General features: G+C 39.9%; 1 protein-coding gene across 2 annotated transcripts; it reads right to left on the reverse strand.

The window, feature by feature from the left end:
* Positions 1-1551: 1551 nt before the first annotated feature.
* On the reverse strand, positions 1552-14897 carry dgke (diacylglycerol kinase, epsilon). Of its 2 annotated transcripts, none has more exons than XM_007234397.4 (11): positions 13267-14887; positions 11137-11296; positions 10368-10487; positions 9558-9701; positions 7876-8033; positions 5981-6029; positions 5766-5879; positions 5361-5432; positions 5093-5220; positions 4632-4743; positions 1552-3829 (listed from the first exon to the last, which is right to left on the reverse strand). In XM_007234397.4, the coding sequence occupies exons 1-11, from the start codon at positions 13686-13688 to the stop codon at positions 3599-3601; spliced, it is 1710 nt and encodes a 569-aa protein (XP_007234459.3). In that variant the 5' UTR covers positions 13689-14887; the 3' UTR covers positions 1552-3598. The 2 variants fall into 2 exon arrangements, with proteins under 2 accessions (XP_007234459.3, XP_049335634.1); XM_049479677.1 differs by lacking the exon at positions 1552-3829 and adding an exon at positions 3838-4177 and having other exon boundaries at positions 13267-14897.
* Positions 14898-18120: the final 3223 nt, after the last annotated feature.

Here is an 18120-nt window from a genome sequence, read left to right on the forward strand (position 1 = left end):
AGAAAAAATCAACTCACAAACAAGCTAGCAAAGAAATGTAGTTGATGAAGGTTGATGAAACAGAATCAATGGCACAAAACTTGAGTCTAAGCTATACTCCATATTTAAAAAGCAAATATTTGTAAGCAACGATCACAAACATAAAGAAAAAGTAGATATATGTAATAAATATATACAGTGAGTCCAAGAAGTATTTGATCCCTTGCTGATTTTCTTTGTTTGCCCACTAGTAAAGACACTATCCTTCTGCACTTTTAATGGTAGATATATTCTAACATGGAGAGACAGAATATCAAGACAAAAATCCAGAATATAATTTTAAAGAATATATTTTAATTAATTTGTATTTCAATGAGGAAAATAAGTATTTGATCCCTCTTGCCAAACACACTCAATACTTAGTGGCAAAGCCTTTGTTTGCAAGCACAGCGGTGAGACGTTTGTTGTAGTTAACCACAAGTTTAGCACACACACCAGGGGGAATTTTGGCCCACTCTTCTTTGCAGATCCTCTCTAAATCATGAAGGTTGGTGGGCTGTCGCTTGCCAACTCTGACCTTCAGCTCCCTCCATAGATTTTCGATCGGATTGAGGTCTGGCGACTGGCTGGGCCACTCCATGACCTTAATGTGATTTTTCTTGAGCCAATCCTTTGTTGCCTTTGCTGTATATTTAGGGTCGTTATCATGTTGGAAGACCCAACCACGGCCCATTTTCAGATCCCTGGCAGAGGGGCGGAGGTTGTCCCTCAGGATTGTGCGGTACATGGCTCCATCCATCTTCCCAGTGATGCGGTGAAGTAGCCCTGTACCCTTGGCAGAGAAACACCCCCAAAACATTATGCTTCCACCTCCATGCTTGACGGTGGGCACAGTGTTCTTGGGGTCATAGGCAGCATTTTTCTTCCTCCACACATGGCGGGTGGAGTTGAGGCCAAAAAGTTCAATTTTGGTCTCGTCTGACCACAAAACCTTCTCCCAATAACTTGGTTCATCTTTCAAATGATCATTGGCATACTTGAGGCGCGCCTCCACATGTGCTCTCTTCAGCAGGGGTACCTTTCGGGCACTGCAGGATGTGAATCCATTGTTGCGCAAAGTGTTGCCAATTGTTTCCTTGCAAACTGTGGTCCCAGCTGCCTTCAGGTCATTTGCTAACTCCTGCCGAGTGGTTGCAGGACGATTTCTGACCGTTCTCAGCATCATTGCCACCCCACGAGGCGAAATCTTCTTTGGAGCACCGGGCCGAGGTCTGTTGATTGTCATGTTATACTCTTTAAACTTTCTGATAATTGCACCAATAGTTGTTACTTTCACATCCAACACCTTACTAATCTTTTTGTAGCCCATTCCAGCTTTGTGAAGGTCAACAATTCTGACTCTGAGGTCCTGTGACAGCTCTTTGGTTTTACCCATGTTGGAGACTTGAAATCTGTGTGATCTGTCTGATTCTGTGGACAGGTGTTTTTCACACAAGTGATTAGTGAGAACAGGTGGCTTCAGGTCAGGTAACAAGTTGATTGGGAGTGTCTAACTGGTCTGTAAAAGCCAGAACTGCTAATGAATACTAAGGGATCAAATACTTATTTCACTCCATGAAGTACAAATCAATTAATATATATTCCTTAGATTTATTTTCTGGATTTTCTTTTTAATATTCTGTCTCTCCATGTAAGAATACATCTACCATTAAAAGTATAGAATGATCATGTCTTTATTATTGGGCCAACGAAGAAAATCAGCAAGGGATCAAATACTTCTTGGACTCACTGTACATATGGCAAGCCTTCCTACTATACTACACATTTATGGCAAAAAAAAAAAAAAAAAAAACTTGGTTACTATTATTGCACAAAACTCTTTGCAAAACTCAGGTAAGACTTTTGCAGCAAGTTTTTTTTCAAGATGGTCCAGTGACACACAGCATCAGTGCATATTTTTATCATTCAAACAGTGCGTCACTGTACAATCATCAGTGCCAGATAGCATTTCATTTAAATCACAGCCAAAATCATAATATATGATCAGTTTTTTTTTTTGAAACCATACAGTGTGTATTGTTTAATATGATACGTGAACTTGGTATTAGCAAAGCTGAAAAACTCAAATTCTAGATTTGAGTTTCTACACCAGTATCCTCTGGGGGACTGTTATGAGAATGTATGTGCTATGGCAGAAATGGATTATCATAAAAAAGAGTGAATACAGTATAATAACTGTGACAGGTGAGGGCATTGAGGGATAACATTTCTATAATGATAACAACTGCTGCAAATTTGTAGCCAAACATTCTCTTCCCAAATCCAAAGCCTGTATGTATTATTTCCAATTGAACAGAGATACCATATTAAAAAGGTACAATATGTATTGTTCTTCCTATATCATTGCTGTCCAATAAAAACATGCATCTCTAAAACAGCAACTTCACAGGAGAGAGGAAAAACTTAAGAATTAAAGTTTCAAAGGAAGTCAGTGTAAAAGGAGTTTATTTTAGGGCATTTTGGAGAATTTCAATTGGACTACTCATCATGTTGTAGTAAAGTAAAAATCAACAAAAATGGAGATACTTGTTTTTCCACTAGACAGCAATGAAATCCATGACTGCTCACAAACTGTGAACTGTGTCTTGTACTGTCACGACTTATACCACTATTTAAGATTCATTATTTTATATTGTTGGGTAATCTTTATTTTGGTTATCATTCATTATATGTGAGTTTTAATAATGTATAATAAATAAATCTACTTATTGCATCTTTAAATACTAGCCAACATTAAATTGAATTTATTTTAAAGAGTGAAACACAATTATTAAGATTTGTAGTTTAATCAAAAACTAGATTGAATCCACGTCCAATAAACTGGCGTACAGTGTCTCAATGTGACACTGTGAGCATTCCCAGCTATATATATATATATATATATATATATATATATATATATATATAGAGAGAGAGAGAGAGAGAGAGAGAGAGAGAGATGTGTGTGTGTGTGTGTGTGTGTGTGCAGACAAAATTGCAAATGGTGTTGTTTCGTGAAATGGCACATTAAAATACATAATATATACTTATATATCATAAAAAAGAAAAATACAAAGCCTTTATATAGTGTAATGAGGCCAGATCGACATTGGAAATTAAATATACTACAGATAAATATAGGTACTTATTTATATCAGGTGTGCTTCTGGTTGTGTAGAATGCAAACCTGCAGCCACACAGATTTGACAGGATTGGCACCTGATTTTATACAGTATACAGTATATATTCAGCATAATTGGAAATAATACACATTGCTCTGGAATTGATGAACAGAACATTAGTAGTGGCATGTAGCTCATACTTTTGACATTTACATTATATTTACTTTTATGGCATTTAGCTGACACTTTTATCCACTATCCAGTAATTATTCCTATTACAAAAGTGGACCGTTGTAGTGTTAGGAGTCTTGCCCAAGGACTCTTATTGGTGTAGCGCAGTGTAGTCACCCAGACCAGGATTTGAAACCCAGTCTCCCACATGATGCTGTAAAAGTCACTAGCAGGTAATGGTGTTATCCACTGCGCCACACCAACCACAAAGTACTGGAGCTAATACCTCACAGTGACGATGCATTTTTCTCAGGAGTGTAAGTGGGCTTTTTGGTGCGGTTTGCCGAGTGGCCTTCACCCTCTGAGGCGCTGGAGTCTTCATCATCATCATCGGTCTGCTCAGCGCTATGGTACAGCATGAGTGCCTGGGTTTTATGAGTAATGGTAATGGTGCAGGGGCCCTGTGCCCACGGCTCTCCATCAACCTGCATTGGCATGCGGGAACTCTTCAGGACCAGCTACAAAATACACACACACACACACACACACACACACACACATAATAAAAGGTCAGAATGACATCAGTTAGCAACAGTATAGAGTCTGGGGGCTGAACCAGGTATATGTTAATGAATTTGGGATCATCTACTGTAAGCCTGATTAAAAGCAACCTTATGTATTAATTATGCTTAATAATTTCATCTTTAGAATTATGTTTATTGTACACTAACTGAAATGGGGACAATGGCATCTCTGTCATCCCCATTCTGGGCAGAAATGCTGCTACTGCACTATGGAACTTTGTCATCAAATGCATGTTTACAGCTATCCAGGAGATATCCGCAAGGGGGACATCTAGGCGGAGCCTGGAAGGAAAGGGAAGAGAGAGAGAGAAAAAAAAAAAACACACTCACATAATGCTACTTTCAAGCTGTTGTTTTGGAGATCCACTGTGCTAGAGGTGCTTTGATTTAATTCTTTATAATTATAGAACCATAAACATCTATTCATTTTGGAGCATTTCCATTTAATTTCCAATTATAATTCAATTCTGAAACTATATGAAAAAAAAGACAGATTTGTGGCCTACAAACTTTAGATTGGTTTTGTTTGTTGTGTGTGCAAGAAAATGAGGAGGAAGGAAAGGAACAAGACGAAATTCCCACTGTGGTGGACAACTTTATTTAATCTATTATGCCAATCCATGTTATTACTACTTTAAAATAAAAAAAAAATAAAAAAGAAAGAAAAAGCTTGGAGCTAAATGTGTATCATTTCTAATTCATACAGTGATAGAAAAAAAACACACATATTTCTCACCCTCACTGTGTGCGCCTGGCCTAGTCGGACAGGGTTGGCAAGTTTAACCTGTATCTGAGCGCAGTGGAATGAACCAAACACTCCTACCACCTCCAGCAGGCCATCATCCAGCCTAAAGTAAAAAATTACACAGAAAGTAATAACACTTCATACCATTTCATCAGGAATTGTTGGGGCCAGGGGTTTGCCAAAGATCCTGTCAAATGCAATAATCTGTAACTGTCTTGTAGATTTTGTTGACTGTAAGTCTAAAAGTTATTTTTATATAACTGTTGTTAAATGTTTGCAGTTTACATGCATACACTAAATATTCTAAACATTAGTTTTCCTAAAAAAAAATATATATATATATATATATATATATATATATATATATATATGTTATATTGTTACATAATTATTATGAGTCCACAGTGTTTAGATACTAGCAAACTACAAAGCTCTAAATAATAAGAATTTACCTTGTTGGGGGACACGGCTCATCTCCCATCCCCTCCCACAGCCTGCAGCCTCCACCCCAGTAACCAATATTACACACAATGATTCCCTCCAGACTGGGAAGAGCCACCCGTTCACCATCCAGCTCCAGCTGGAACACACACACACACACACACACACACAGACAAATCATAAAAATATAAAACAAAAAAACATTCAATTACAATAATAATAATAATAATAAACAAGGAAAGTGTTTTGCTTTCTGTAAGTGAAATGTCAGATCTTCACCTCAATTCTTTTGTCCAAGTCCTTACATTCCTGCACTAGGCAGTCTTTGGTACCATATAGAAAATACACCGCCTGTAACAGATTACAGATTAAGATTAAGATTAAGATTAATCACCTTTAGCACAGTGTCAAAACACGACTTGTTGATTTTTTTTAAGAGAACTTGGACACAAAACGCATCATGCATTGTGCCTTTGCTTTTGCACAAACTAAATTTATTTACTTACACATTTCTTTAAACATTACATGATTGCAACATTATTTACTGCTATTATTACCTTGTGGTTATGTAGTACTACACTATACTCTATATATCCAGACCTAGAATTAGCTTAATCCTAGGCTTTTCATAGTTGCAGACTAGTCTTAATCAGTGTCCGCCTGGATCCTTAGTCACATTCACACCTTGTTGATGATTCGGCTGGAGAAGACAGAGGGTGTTTTTTCACGGTGAGCGTGGAAGTTCAGGGCCATTAGAGCATCCGGACCCACTGAGAAATAATTATTCATGGACAAAACCTGCAGAGATATAGGATAAAATCAGCTGCGCTCATCTCAACTGATAAAATGACATCAGAATCACATCCAAGCTGTGAAAGTCTCAGTGGTGGATTTCTTACCTTCGGCTTGCGGAAATAGGTTCCTTTTGAGGCGACTTGAACCTTCCATCTGTGCGACAAACAACATTTTTTTTCATGTAATTAAACAATAGAAACTTCAGGGGTTGTCATTTTAGTGTGGGAGGTTTCATGTTTAAATTGGACCAGCCTGGTGGCCAGTCTTCATTAATCGCACATTGCACCAGTAAGAGCAGAGTGTGAAGGTTCAATTAGCAGGGTAAGAGCACAGTTCTGCTCAAAATATTGCAATGCACACAACATTATGGGTGACATATCAGAGTTCAAAAGAGGACAAATTGTTGGTGCACGTCTTGCTGGCGCATCTGGGACCAAGACAGCAAGTCTTTGTGATGTATCAAGAGCCACGGTATCCAGGGTAATGTCAGCATACCACCAAGAAGGACGAACCACATCCAACAGGATTAACTGTGGACGCAAGAGGAAGCTCTCCTCTTTCCACCAGAACTGTCCGTCGGATCTATAAATTATTGTGGTCTAAAACCAGGTGTTTCAGTTTCATTGTCTAACCCCTGTATATAGCAATATTTCCTGTTTTGTTCTACATATAATAAGCATGTGGTTCATAATAGCATTACAGCATTGTAGCATCTACGCTTCATGTAGTGTATTACAGTGTGTCAGAATGGGTGTGCTGATCATATGAACATTATATAGCATTATAGAGCACCCCTTACTTTTCTTGTAGGGAATTACAGTACTCTCAAAATGAAAATACACAATATTGCTAAAAGTATCTACTCGTCTGTCTTGTGCTTGGTAATGTAAAGCTTGGATTAAGCTGGTCGGCCATGGAAATCCATTCCATGAAGCTCTCTTTGCACTGTTCTTGAGCTAATCTGAAGTTAATCTACATGAAGTTTGGAGGTCTGTAGTGATTGGCTCTGTGGACAGTTTGTGACCTCTACACACTATGTGCCTCAGCATCTGTTGATCTGCTGCCATTTCACAGTTGACAGAGTAAGTTGCTTTAATTCCCAGTCGCTTTCACTGACAGTTGACTATGGAATATAGTCAATTAGTAGTGGGGAAATTTCACTGGATTTGTTGCACGGGTGTTGCATCCTATCACAGTAACATGTTGGAATTCATGAGCTACTGAGAGTTAGGGGTGCAAATCTCTCAGTGTCTGGTGATTCGATTCAATTCCCATTTTTGGGGTCACGATTCGATTCTGGAACGATTTTTCAATTCAAATGGCCTATAACTTTTGTTTAAATTATGTGAGAAGATAAAAATATGAAACATACTGTTGTACAGAGCTTTTTAACTATACCGCGGAGCTTTTTAACTGTACCGCTGAGCTTTTTAACTGCACCGTGGAGCTTTTTAACTGCACCGTAGAGCTTTTTAACTGCACCGTGGAGCTTTTTAACTGCACCGTGGAGCTTTTTAACTGTACCGTGAAGCTTTTTAACTGTACCGTGAAGCTTTTTAACTGTACCACGGAGCTTTTTAACTGTACCGCGGAGCTTTTTAACTGTACCGCGGAGCTTTTTAACTGTACCGCGGAGCTTTTTAACTGTACCGCGGAGCTTTTTAACTTCACCGCGGAGCTTACATACTGTGGCGCGGAGCTTTTTAACTGTGACAGTAGCTTCACCCAAAAATCGTTTTTTTGAAAATGAGAATCGATTCGGAATCGTTCAATGTTAGATTCGCAATTCAAGCTCGAATCGATTTTTTCCTGCACCCCTACTGAGAGTGATATATTCTTTCACTAATTTGTATAGAAGCAGTCTGCATGCCCAGGTGTTTGACTTTATACACCTGTGGACATAGAAGTGATTGGAACCTAAATTTAATGACTTGGATAAGTGAGTTTTGGCAATAAAATGTGCATATCGTTGGGATTACAGTTCCAATGCTAAACTGACCTGTCCATCTTGACCAACTCGGCATCCAGGACATTCCTGATGACCTGCTCAACAGGGATCTCCCCAGCATAGCCGGAGCCCCAGCCCAGAGAGTTAGACAGGTCATTACCCGTCCCCAGAGGCAAGATGGTCACACGAGGAATGAACTGATCTTGACCCTGAGAGAGAGAGAGAAAGAAAGAAAGAGAAAAAGACAAAGGGTGAAACACTGAATTTATGTGATCCATGAACTTATCAATTACAGGATTACAAGAGTTATATGTATAAACATGTAATTCATTAGGTAGCTACAATTCAGCAAATTATCAATCCAATATCAGTGCCTAATTTTGAAATTAGGCACATCGGCTAAAAGCAATGTATTTCAGAATGCTTGGAGTGAATGGAGATGTGCAGTTCAACAATGGTTCATACTCGTTATCACGTTTCACTACACCCTAAGTCCATTTCACACTTGATTTCTCTTTTAAGCTAAACACCAGCCGGGTCATCCTCCTCCCACCAAGCCGCAGAGTCTGTTGTAAAAAAAACAGCCACCAGCAGGACAGGCGATATTAGATGAAGGCCGTTTCTCAATCTGCGTTCTTGTCTGTACTTGTGTTCTTGTGAACTCGGGAAACTTAATTAGTCGCAGCCCAAGAACTTTTCCATTCAGAAGATCACAGTTAGCCAAATACAGAACTAATACCCGGATGTGTTCTTGCTCCTCTTACTTTTTTGAGGATGCATGGAAGGTGACTTGTGTGGACTTCTTATAGCCTGATATCCCAGAATGCACCTCGCAGCAGTATCAGCGCAATGCAGGATGAGAAGGTACATACCTGTAAGCACCTGTACGTTTTCAAAACAGTACTGCTGTGTGCTAAAACAAAGTTTTAAGTTATTTTTAGGCGAGAATGTAGGGCTTTAGACTTCAGATATGTGGATTATTTGTAAAGAAAGCAGCTAGGTGAAAATGTGCTCCTATGTTTTCGGAACAACGCTTTCCGCTCCCCTAAGAGGGTGACGTCATCAAGTACACAGCTGTTCCATAGACTGTGTATAGCTGGACAGAGCATCATCTCTCAAAATTGAAGCCACCACAGATCGGGCGCCCCCTGCTGTTCGGTTTCAGAAAGCTGTGTAACCCCACCCATCCCCATAGGTTTCAATGGCAAAACAGACAACTTTCAATTACGTTTTTTTCCAATATACTGTAATTCTACCTCCTTTATTTAAATATAACAGCTAGTGTAACCTCTGCTTATATTGTACATTTTTTATATCCCCACAGAATTCGTTTTTAAAAACGTTATTCAGCTCTATTCAAAAAAGGTGTGGTTATTGTAAAAGTGCTGGTTATGGGCGGGACCAATAACAGACCGTCAGCTCTGCTCCGCAGCCTGTGACCGCGAGGCAGCTCTCAGGGGCGGGTTTTTTTTAAATGAATAGGTGGTCTCTCCACAGTCTTTCTCCCTCCTCTGGTCTCTACTGCGCAGACTCGGGTTTCAGGATCGCCAAAATGGTGGAAGATTTTGGCTTCATTTTCACTGAATGAATGGGAACGTACTTGCCATGTACGGGAGTACAGACTTGTGTACTTGTGTATTGAGAAACGGCCACAGTATCTTAATCCTCCATCGCCTGTCCTGCTGGCTCTGGACTGTGATGAGTGTGAGGGTGTGTACTGATGTAAAGAGCACCTTCAGTTTCATGGTGTCAATGGCGTCCAGAACCCAGCCCACTGTACCGTCTCCTCCACACACCAGCACACGCACAGAACCAGGAGGAAGCAGAGTGCACAACTGCAGCGCTTTGGCTGGCTGGATCTCAGACAGATCAAACACCTGCATAAAAAATAAACACACAAAATTGCAATTGTGTAGTAAAATGGAGCTTTGGAACACTGCACGTTGTGGACAAAGACACATTGTGTTGCTAAGCTGTTTTTTGGTGGTTGCTGTGGTATATTAAATGTTTGCTAGGCAGCTGTTAAGGGGTTATCGTTGATGGGGAGGTGTTTTGTGTTCTTGGTGTCAAGTAGGTATTCTGGTTGGTTGATATACAGTATAATATAAACAGGGGCTTATAATGGGTGGCTAAGTTATCACTAATTGCGGTGTAAAAAAACTGTAAAGATTGTAAATGGTTACAATGATTGGTAGCTGTGTTTATTATAAATATGTTTTATTTAACACTACTTACAGTTTTCCTAAAATTGTATTTAAACAATTATATCAGTTTGCTTACATTTTGCAGCATATTAGGATATACTGAATTACAGCAAGGTTTTTGCCAATACACAGCTCTAGTAATTTTGTTGGGTTTTCAATAGTATTCGACAGTTCATACGGTATGAAAGATGGATGCTATGGTGTGCTGTGTTTAGCTCTGATCTGTACTTTTGTCCATGTTTATAGATCAGATGGTTTCTGTCTTAAAAGTGACAGAAACCACAAAGCAAGTCTATTAGGAATTACTGTACACAATTGTGATTACTTAGATGTGCTAACCTGCACTGGATTAAGAAGAGTGCGAAACTCTCCCAGCAGCACTTCCCCCATGTTGTTTCCGCTGCGTGTGTTGGCCAGCACCAGCAGAGGGCTCCATCCTCTCCCACACGCTGCAGCGAGCTACAGCAAAGACACAGCAGTCAGTCGAGCACTCAGATAAACAGTGCACTATAATAAACCCACACCAAATACGGTTATTAAGGCAGTCAGCTGTCTTAATGTGAAGCTAAAGAAACAGTGCTATACAGTGATAGTCAAGTACTATAGTTATACAGACCCATCATTCACTCTCACACAGCTCTTAATCTGTGTTTTTCTATGCAAGATTTAACAGCAGGCAAAGCCAGTCCTCTTTCGCCATTCAGAAGTGAGTATTTTTGGCCTGTGGTCTGCATGTTTACCGTGTTAAAACAAGCTACTGCCCTTGCTTACAATAACACTAAGGGTTCCTCAGTTACGAGTTATGAGGTCCTACCCCTCCTCTAAGTGTTTTTTTCTGCACCCATTAACAGAACAATGCATCCAGGTGGAACCTAGAATAACTTTTTAAGGCTTGCTGTCCAAAAAGTGTTAATCCTTTGGCTAGACTCTGGGGACTGGCTTTAAGACTGCCGACCCAATTAGAAAATAATTTTTAACCTATGATCGGGTGGGCAAGAAGCATGTTTAAGTGTAGCCCACCCTTACTCATTGCTACCTCCAGCCTTGAGCCACATCCATCTTTCGCATGCAGATCCCAGTTCATTACATAACGAAGGCACGGCTTTACCTTGCAGTACTCATCCGGATGCCTGCGGCGCAGTTTGTTAACTTGGTACAGGTAGTGTGGAGGGATGATGATGGAGCAGAATTCTCCCAGATCACACTGCTCACCTCCACTCAGACCAGCCTTACAGTCATCATGCACTGTGGCCTGACACCATACGCACCTGAACACGCACACATAGGTCATGATTAATCAGTGGGAAGCACAAGAAACGTCAGAATTAGTGATATACAATGATAAAGATTATATCTGTATAATATTTCAAACCAACATTTGCTGACATTTTTTGTATGCTGGAAAAAGACCAAGCAACGGTGGCCATCCATTGAATTTAAGCAAATATTTTGTTATTTTTAAGGTTTAAATTTATACCAGGGTGTCTAATCTCTCCATTCGTTATAAATCTGTATCTCAGCATTGGCAGATATATACAAGTGTAACATTAGATATGGGAATCAGCCCAGAATTCCCACATCGGTACATCCCTAGTTAGAATAGTCTTTTAAATATGTGGGTTAATCCCACAACGCATGTGACTCAGACAACAAGCCTCATGAGCAAAGGTCAAGTGTTGTTTTCAAGCACACACATATACAGACCGGTTCTGAGCAAAAATAAACTGGTGAACACAGTCTTCGCATGTTTGTGATATCTGGTAAAAATGCCCTGCCCCCATGGACTGCTGGTGGGAGCAAATCTGCTCTCTAATCAAATCAAGCACTTTTAATGCTGAACTGGCCACTCCTGAGCTGGACCAGAGCCATATGGACAAAGCCAGCTGTGTGTCATCATCCAGCCAAATTATTTAATAAATGTTTTTGAAAAAATATATTTGTATAAAGAGCAGTATGCATTACATTTTCTGTACCAACTCTGTGCACATAAAATAATCAGATTTTTAAGGAAACAAGCTACGTTTAAGCACTAGCATCTCTTAACAGCAGTGCTTCAGACAGACAACTCTCTTCGTAGTGTTTTGAAATTAGACTACAGTTGCTGTGAAAAAGTTTTTTGTCTTTTAGAACATACTGGTTTGGTTTCCTGGACAGAGATTAATCCTAGTTCTAGACTACATAGCTCTTTCGATTAGGAATCACAACTTACAGTTCTGTACAGTCTTGGACTAGCCTTAATCTCTATTGGAGAACCAACCAATCATCCTTTTAAGATTTCTAGGTCTGGTCCCACATCTTAATGGCTAAAGAGAGTGTTCAGTGAGATGTTTGCTTTATGAATTAGAGCCTTTGCTTTATGAATTAAGATGCTTTTGGAAACTGGTAAGTTAAAGATCTAATTCCTTGATTTTTTCATGAATTTTAAAATATCTAGTTGTGCTCTCTATAATGAATGAATGCTAGGCGAGCTGTTCCTTGTGAGGAAAAAAAGTTCTCCGGTGATCCGGAATAATGCTGCTTTAGTTCGGTAGAGGAGTGGATGGGGAGAAACGATAGGATTTCAGCTCTTGCTCATGAACATTCATACATGTAAACATATCGCCTCTGATTGGCTAACAGCACTGCGAGGCATCTCATTTGTACTTTGCTGGTGGTGGTGTTTCAAAAACAAATTCTAACTATTTGTTTCTTAGCTCTAATTTTCTGGGCAAGACATTTAACACTGATGTGTTATTTGCACAAATAACACAGAAACAAACTGCCAATGTTGTTCCTAGCCCTGTTAGCTCCTATCAGCGCGCCTTCAGCGCTGCCTGTGGGCGGTCGCAAGCCAAGGTGGGCGAGGCCATGAGTACTAATTCACAGGTTGAGTAGACAGGGTCCTTTTCCTGATCGACTCATTTTTCTGAACAAGTTGTTTTACTAGCTACTGCAGACAATGGAGGTTGAGGAAGAGTTTAATGTGCAGCATTCATATACAACTCAGAGAGATCTATAGTATTTAACAAAGAACAGGAAAAAGTGGATTTTTGCAGATAGACACAGCAGAAAAGAAAACACTTAATATGTAACACAATGACGTTTAACTATTTTCAATGAATTATGGGCTTACGATAATGATATAGTATTTTTCTACAATCCAATTGCGCGTTCTTGAAGACATTCAATGAAGTGTGATATACTAAACTGTTTTAAATATGATGTAACAGGTTCCCCAGGTCAGTGATTCTGTAGTTACCTGTAATCACACAGTTTCGGCTGGGTCCCACACTGCTGCTTGCAAACTGTGCAATAACTGGCCAAGGGAACGTTCCCCCGAACCCACCGGTGGAGGAAGCTGCCGTCTGCCTGTGCCGGGGCCATGATCTCCTTACAGGGCAGGGTGTGGTCAGCCTTTCTGACACAGACCTCGTCTGAGCAGATTCCACAGCACTCACAGAACGCCCCCTGCAAGATAGGCTGGGTGCACACACAGCAGTATGTAGGCTTGTTGAACAGGTCAGTGTAGTGCCAGCCATGCTTGCTCCTGCGGAAGAGGTCCTTCAGCTGGACTTTGCGCTTGGGACGCTGGAAACTGCACCACAAGGTGATGAGGACTGGGAGCAGAATGGCCAAGCTGGTCCAGAGAAGCAGGGTCAAGTCATCACGCGAATCCTCCATAGTTAGTAATGATCAGCAGTTTACAAATGCAGTGTCTGATTTATCTGGCTTGTATGCTTGTATGTAGACTGTGAGACCATTAGTATTAAAGCATTGAATTGATATATTTTGGGATGTGCCAGACTGGTAGCTTATCTGTCATAATGCAACAAAAAGGGTTCCTACATCCAAAATAAGCCTGCATCATCACCACCAAGCATTTGTGAAGATCACATCAAAATATTCAGGTGCATCAGTGTCATATAATTTGTCCAAATTGCTACTGGTCTGTCAAAAAAGTCCCAATGATTGTCACATCAGCACCAAGTAATCTAGGGGACTTCTTTTATCTGTGCAGATCACACCATAATCATTCCAGATCTTCCACACTGCTACTTATCAAAACACTAGATTACACACTATGTCTGTGCATATAACTTTACAGATTAAATTTAACAGATGCATCAACATGAGTAGATTTCAATGCACCTGTATTAGATCAGGTCCATCTGCAGTCCTTTAAGCTATGAGTCTTCTCTCAATATGCAATAAAAACTTCACACCATCACTAAATATCCCAGATTAAATATGTTACCTATGCAGGTCACATCAGAATAGCAAAGGTCCTCTGTAGTACTCTGCATCGGGGTTGTTAACCTAAGTGGTGCATCAGAATAGGTTGAGCTTAATGCACCGGTATGAGCTCAGATCTCAAGGGTCTTAAGGGCTACACATTGCAATCCAACGATGAACATTAAAAAGCACCAAAACGCAACACTTAAACAAACAAGTTCTACCTCCTATTGGCACCAAACATCCCGGATGAAATCAGAATCCTCAGTGAATCCAGTTCCCTCCAGTTTATACTCCTCCTTTAACCAGTTTAACCCGCCATGTTTATCTAATCACAGGCTCTCAGCCTCGCTCTGCTGCACAGCTGGAGCTGCTGCTGAAGCCGGTCAGAGCGCCGGTCAGAGCAGAAAACGCTGAATAACGGCAGAACCGCTGCTGTCTGGACCTCTGTTTCACCGTACGCTTACACATCCGGGAAGAAATGACGCACAGCCTGCGCGCGCATCCGGCGAACCTCTTCAGTTCAACCAATGAGAAGCGAGAATTCCGGAAAAAGGGCGTGACGACTGTTTAACCGATTCGTGTCCAACATATATCAGCGCTTATTAGTGATGGCAAACGTGGGGCTCAGACCGAATTAAATGAACCAATTGCTTTAATGAGACATTCATCATCATCCACCACAATGATGGTAGGCAATCAGGCACTTTACCTGTTTTTCTTCTTTAACCTCAAAATGATCCCGAACAGCAGACCCAGGTCTTTTTCAAAGATCCTTTCATTTCACAAATGCTAATGAGTTGAAAAAATATGATTTATAACTAATAAAGGAATGCAAACTGTGTGTGATCTTTTTCTCAACAATACAAATATATATCACAAGGGTTCTCTTTTAAAGTTCTCCCTCCATAGTTTTTTTTTTTAAATGTCTAGTTGTGGTCTATAGTTTGAGCCGTTTTTTGTAGGAAAAAAGTGCTCCTACTTTGTTTCACTGAATAAGTGGTCTCTGAAGAAAGATAGGATGAGAAAGACAGGATTTTGGCTCTTGCTCATGTCTAATCATACATGCAAAACTATTGCCGCTGATTGGCTAACAGCACTGCAACAGATAACTACTTGCCTTCCCACTGCAGCAAAGAAAGCAACCTGCCTGTTATCAATGCCGTGGAGGCAGATCACAGATCAGATTTTGCAACATTTTTGAAACTTTGAAATTTGGAGACAAAACATTCTGATCTCAAAGCAGGTGACAAAGCACGCGAGACTATTTGAAACTGTGTGACCTAACTTAACCTGTTTTGGGACAGTCGCAAGCTTTTTCTGTTTTGATACGAATTTCAAACTCTTTTCAGAGTTTCAAAACATCATGACTTAAATTAATCGATTCAGTTTGAATCTGAGTTTCGAGCTTGACATCACTTATGCTTATTATTAAAATCAAGAAACTGAGCTCCTTCTAACTTAATTGTCTAGATTCATTTAAAGCGTTGGGTGATCATCTAATGTCGACCTTACACCCAACGATTTTTAAGCGATTTCACTGTAGCAAACAAATTTCCAGTGTTGGGATAAAATCTTCACTTAACCAGGGTCGTGTCCACATTCTGTGGTGTCACACAAAGGCAGCTGTGACTAAAAGGTGCTTCTGTTTCTGCTCCACTGTTAAATAGCTTATCATCCTGTTAATCTTTACCAGAAGCATGATGAGGAATAATCTAAGAAAGAATCTAGTTGCAGTCTTGCAGCGGCTCTCCAGAAACACTTAGCTTAGCTTAGCAAAGTAAACTTTTAACCACATTTCAACACACAAGCAGCAACACATCATATTGTAGCCCTACTGAGTTAGCTAGATAGCTAGCATGGTTGCTAAGCAACTAAATACACGCGATTTTGTCTAACTTGCACCGAAATAAAATTTACTTTATCAAAGATGCTTTAAAGTGTTGGAGAGGTGAACTCTAACTGTTCCTTAGCCACATTTTGAACATGTCTTAGGCACTAAAAGAAATCTAGCTGCTGTGCTGCAGGGCTATGGAGTGAATTTTGTGCCAAAAGTTTTACACAAAAAAAATAAATCCGCAATCAATATGTTAGGAATCAAAAGCAAAAATTGTATGTTACAAATTCAAAATAGAAAAAATATATAGCAAATATATATTTTTAAATATACTTGGTTATTTTATTATCCTTTACAGTTATTTAAAAATTTATTTCAGTTTGGTCTTTGCTTTTATTTTTGTGTTTTTGTGAATTTTCTGTGGATTTTTTTGGATTTTTCTGTTAAAGACTTTTGCTTCTGGAATCCCTCTTTTGCTTCTGCTTCAGTTTTTTGCTTCTGAGTTTTGGCACAGTTTTCACGGGTGGGCGGGGCTTAGAAGAAGGGGTTCCCCTTGAATCTCCATTGGTCAGCTGGTTCTGGACTGGCGGGTTCCCTGAACCCTCGTCTGAGACTGACCACGCCCTCAAACACCCCGCCAGCTTCAAGCGTCCTTAACACGGAGTGAACAGCAACTTCCAGCAAACAGCAACAGCAGCAGATACTTTTACAATTAAATATTATACAAACGTTATGTTTAATGTTATATTATGTTATATTATTCTCTGTTTCACTCCATTTAAAAGCTCACATTAGCAAGATGTGCTAAATATTCACGCGCAAATTATGATAGTTACCTAGTCAATGAGCTAGTGAGTTAGCTAATTACCTAATCAGTGAACTAGTCAGTTATCTTAGTCAATGAGCTAGTGAGTTAGCTAGTTATCAGTGAACTAGTCAGTTATCTTAGTCAATGAGCTAGTGAGTTAGCTAATTACCTACTCAGTGAGCTAGTGAGCAACCTAGCCAGCAAACTAGTGAGTTATCTAGCCAGTGAACTAGTGAGTTAGTTACCTACTCAGTGAGCTAGTGAATTACTTAGTCAGTGAACTAGTGAGTTACCTACTCAGTGAGCTAATGAGTTAGCAGGTTACTTACTCAGTGAGCAAGTGAGTTACCTAGTCAGTGAACCAGTGAGTTACATAGTAAGTGTGCTACTGAGTTAGCTACTTACCTACTCAATGAGCTAATGAATTAGAATGCTACCTAGTCAGTGAACTAGTGAGTTACATAGTCAGAGAACTAGTGAGTTAGCTAGTCAGTGAACTAGTGTGTTAGCTTTTCAGTGAACTAGTGAGTTACCTAGTCAGAGAACTAGTGAGTTAGCTAGTCAGTGAACCAGTGAGTTACCTAGTAAGTGTGCTACTGAGTTAGCTACTTACCTACTCAATGAGCTAATGAATTAGAATGCTACCTAGTCAGTGAACTAGTGAGTTACCTAGTCAGAGAACTAGTGAGTTAGCTAGTCAGTGAACTAGTGAGTTACCTAGTCAGAGAACTAGTGAGTTAGCTAGTCAGTGAACTAGTGAGTTACCTACTCAGTGAGCTAGTGAGTTACCTAGTCATTGAGCTAGTGAGTTAGGTAGTTACCTACTTTCAGCATGAATATTTAGCACTCTCGCTAATGTGACTTGTGAACATAACGTTTGTATAATATTTAATTGTAAAAGTATCTGCTGCTGTTTGCTGGAAGCTGCTGTTCACTCCGTGTTAAGGACGCTTGAAGCTGGCGGGTGTTTGGGGGCGTGGTCAGTCTCAGACGAGGGTTCAGGGAACCCGCCAGTCCAGAACCAGCTGACCAATGGAGATTCAAGGGGAACCCCTTCTTCTAAGCCCCGCCCACCCGTGAAAACTGTGCCAAAACTCAGAAGCAAAAAACTGAAGCAGAAGCAAAAGAGGGATTCCAGAAGCAAAAGTCTTTAACAGAAAAATCCAAAAAAATCCACAGAAAATTCACAAAAACACAAAAATAAAAGCAAAGACCAAACTGAAATAATTTTCAAA

This window comes from Astyanax mexicanus, chromosome 5 (genome assembly GCF_023375975.1).
Source record: "Astyanax mexicanus isolate ESR-SI-001 chromosome 5, AstMex3_surface, whole genome shotgun sequence".
In the NCBI taxonomy this organism is placed as follows: Eukaryota; Metazoa; Chordata; class Actinopteri; order Characiformes; family Acestrorhamphidae; genus Astyanax; species Astyanax mexicanus.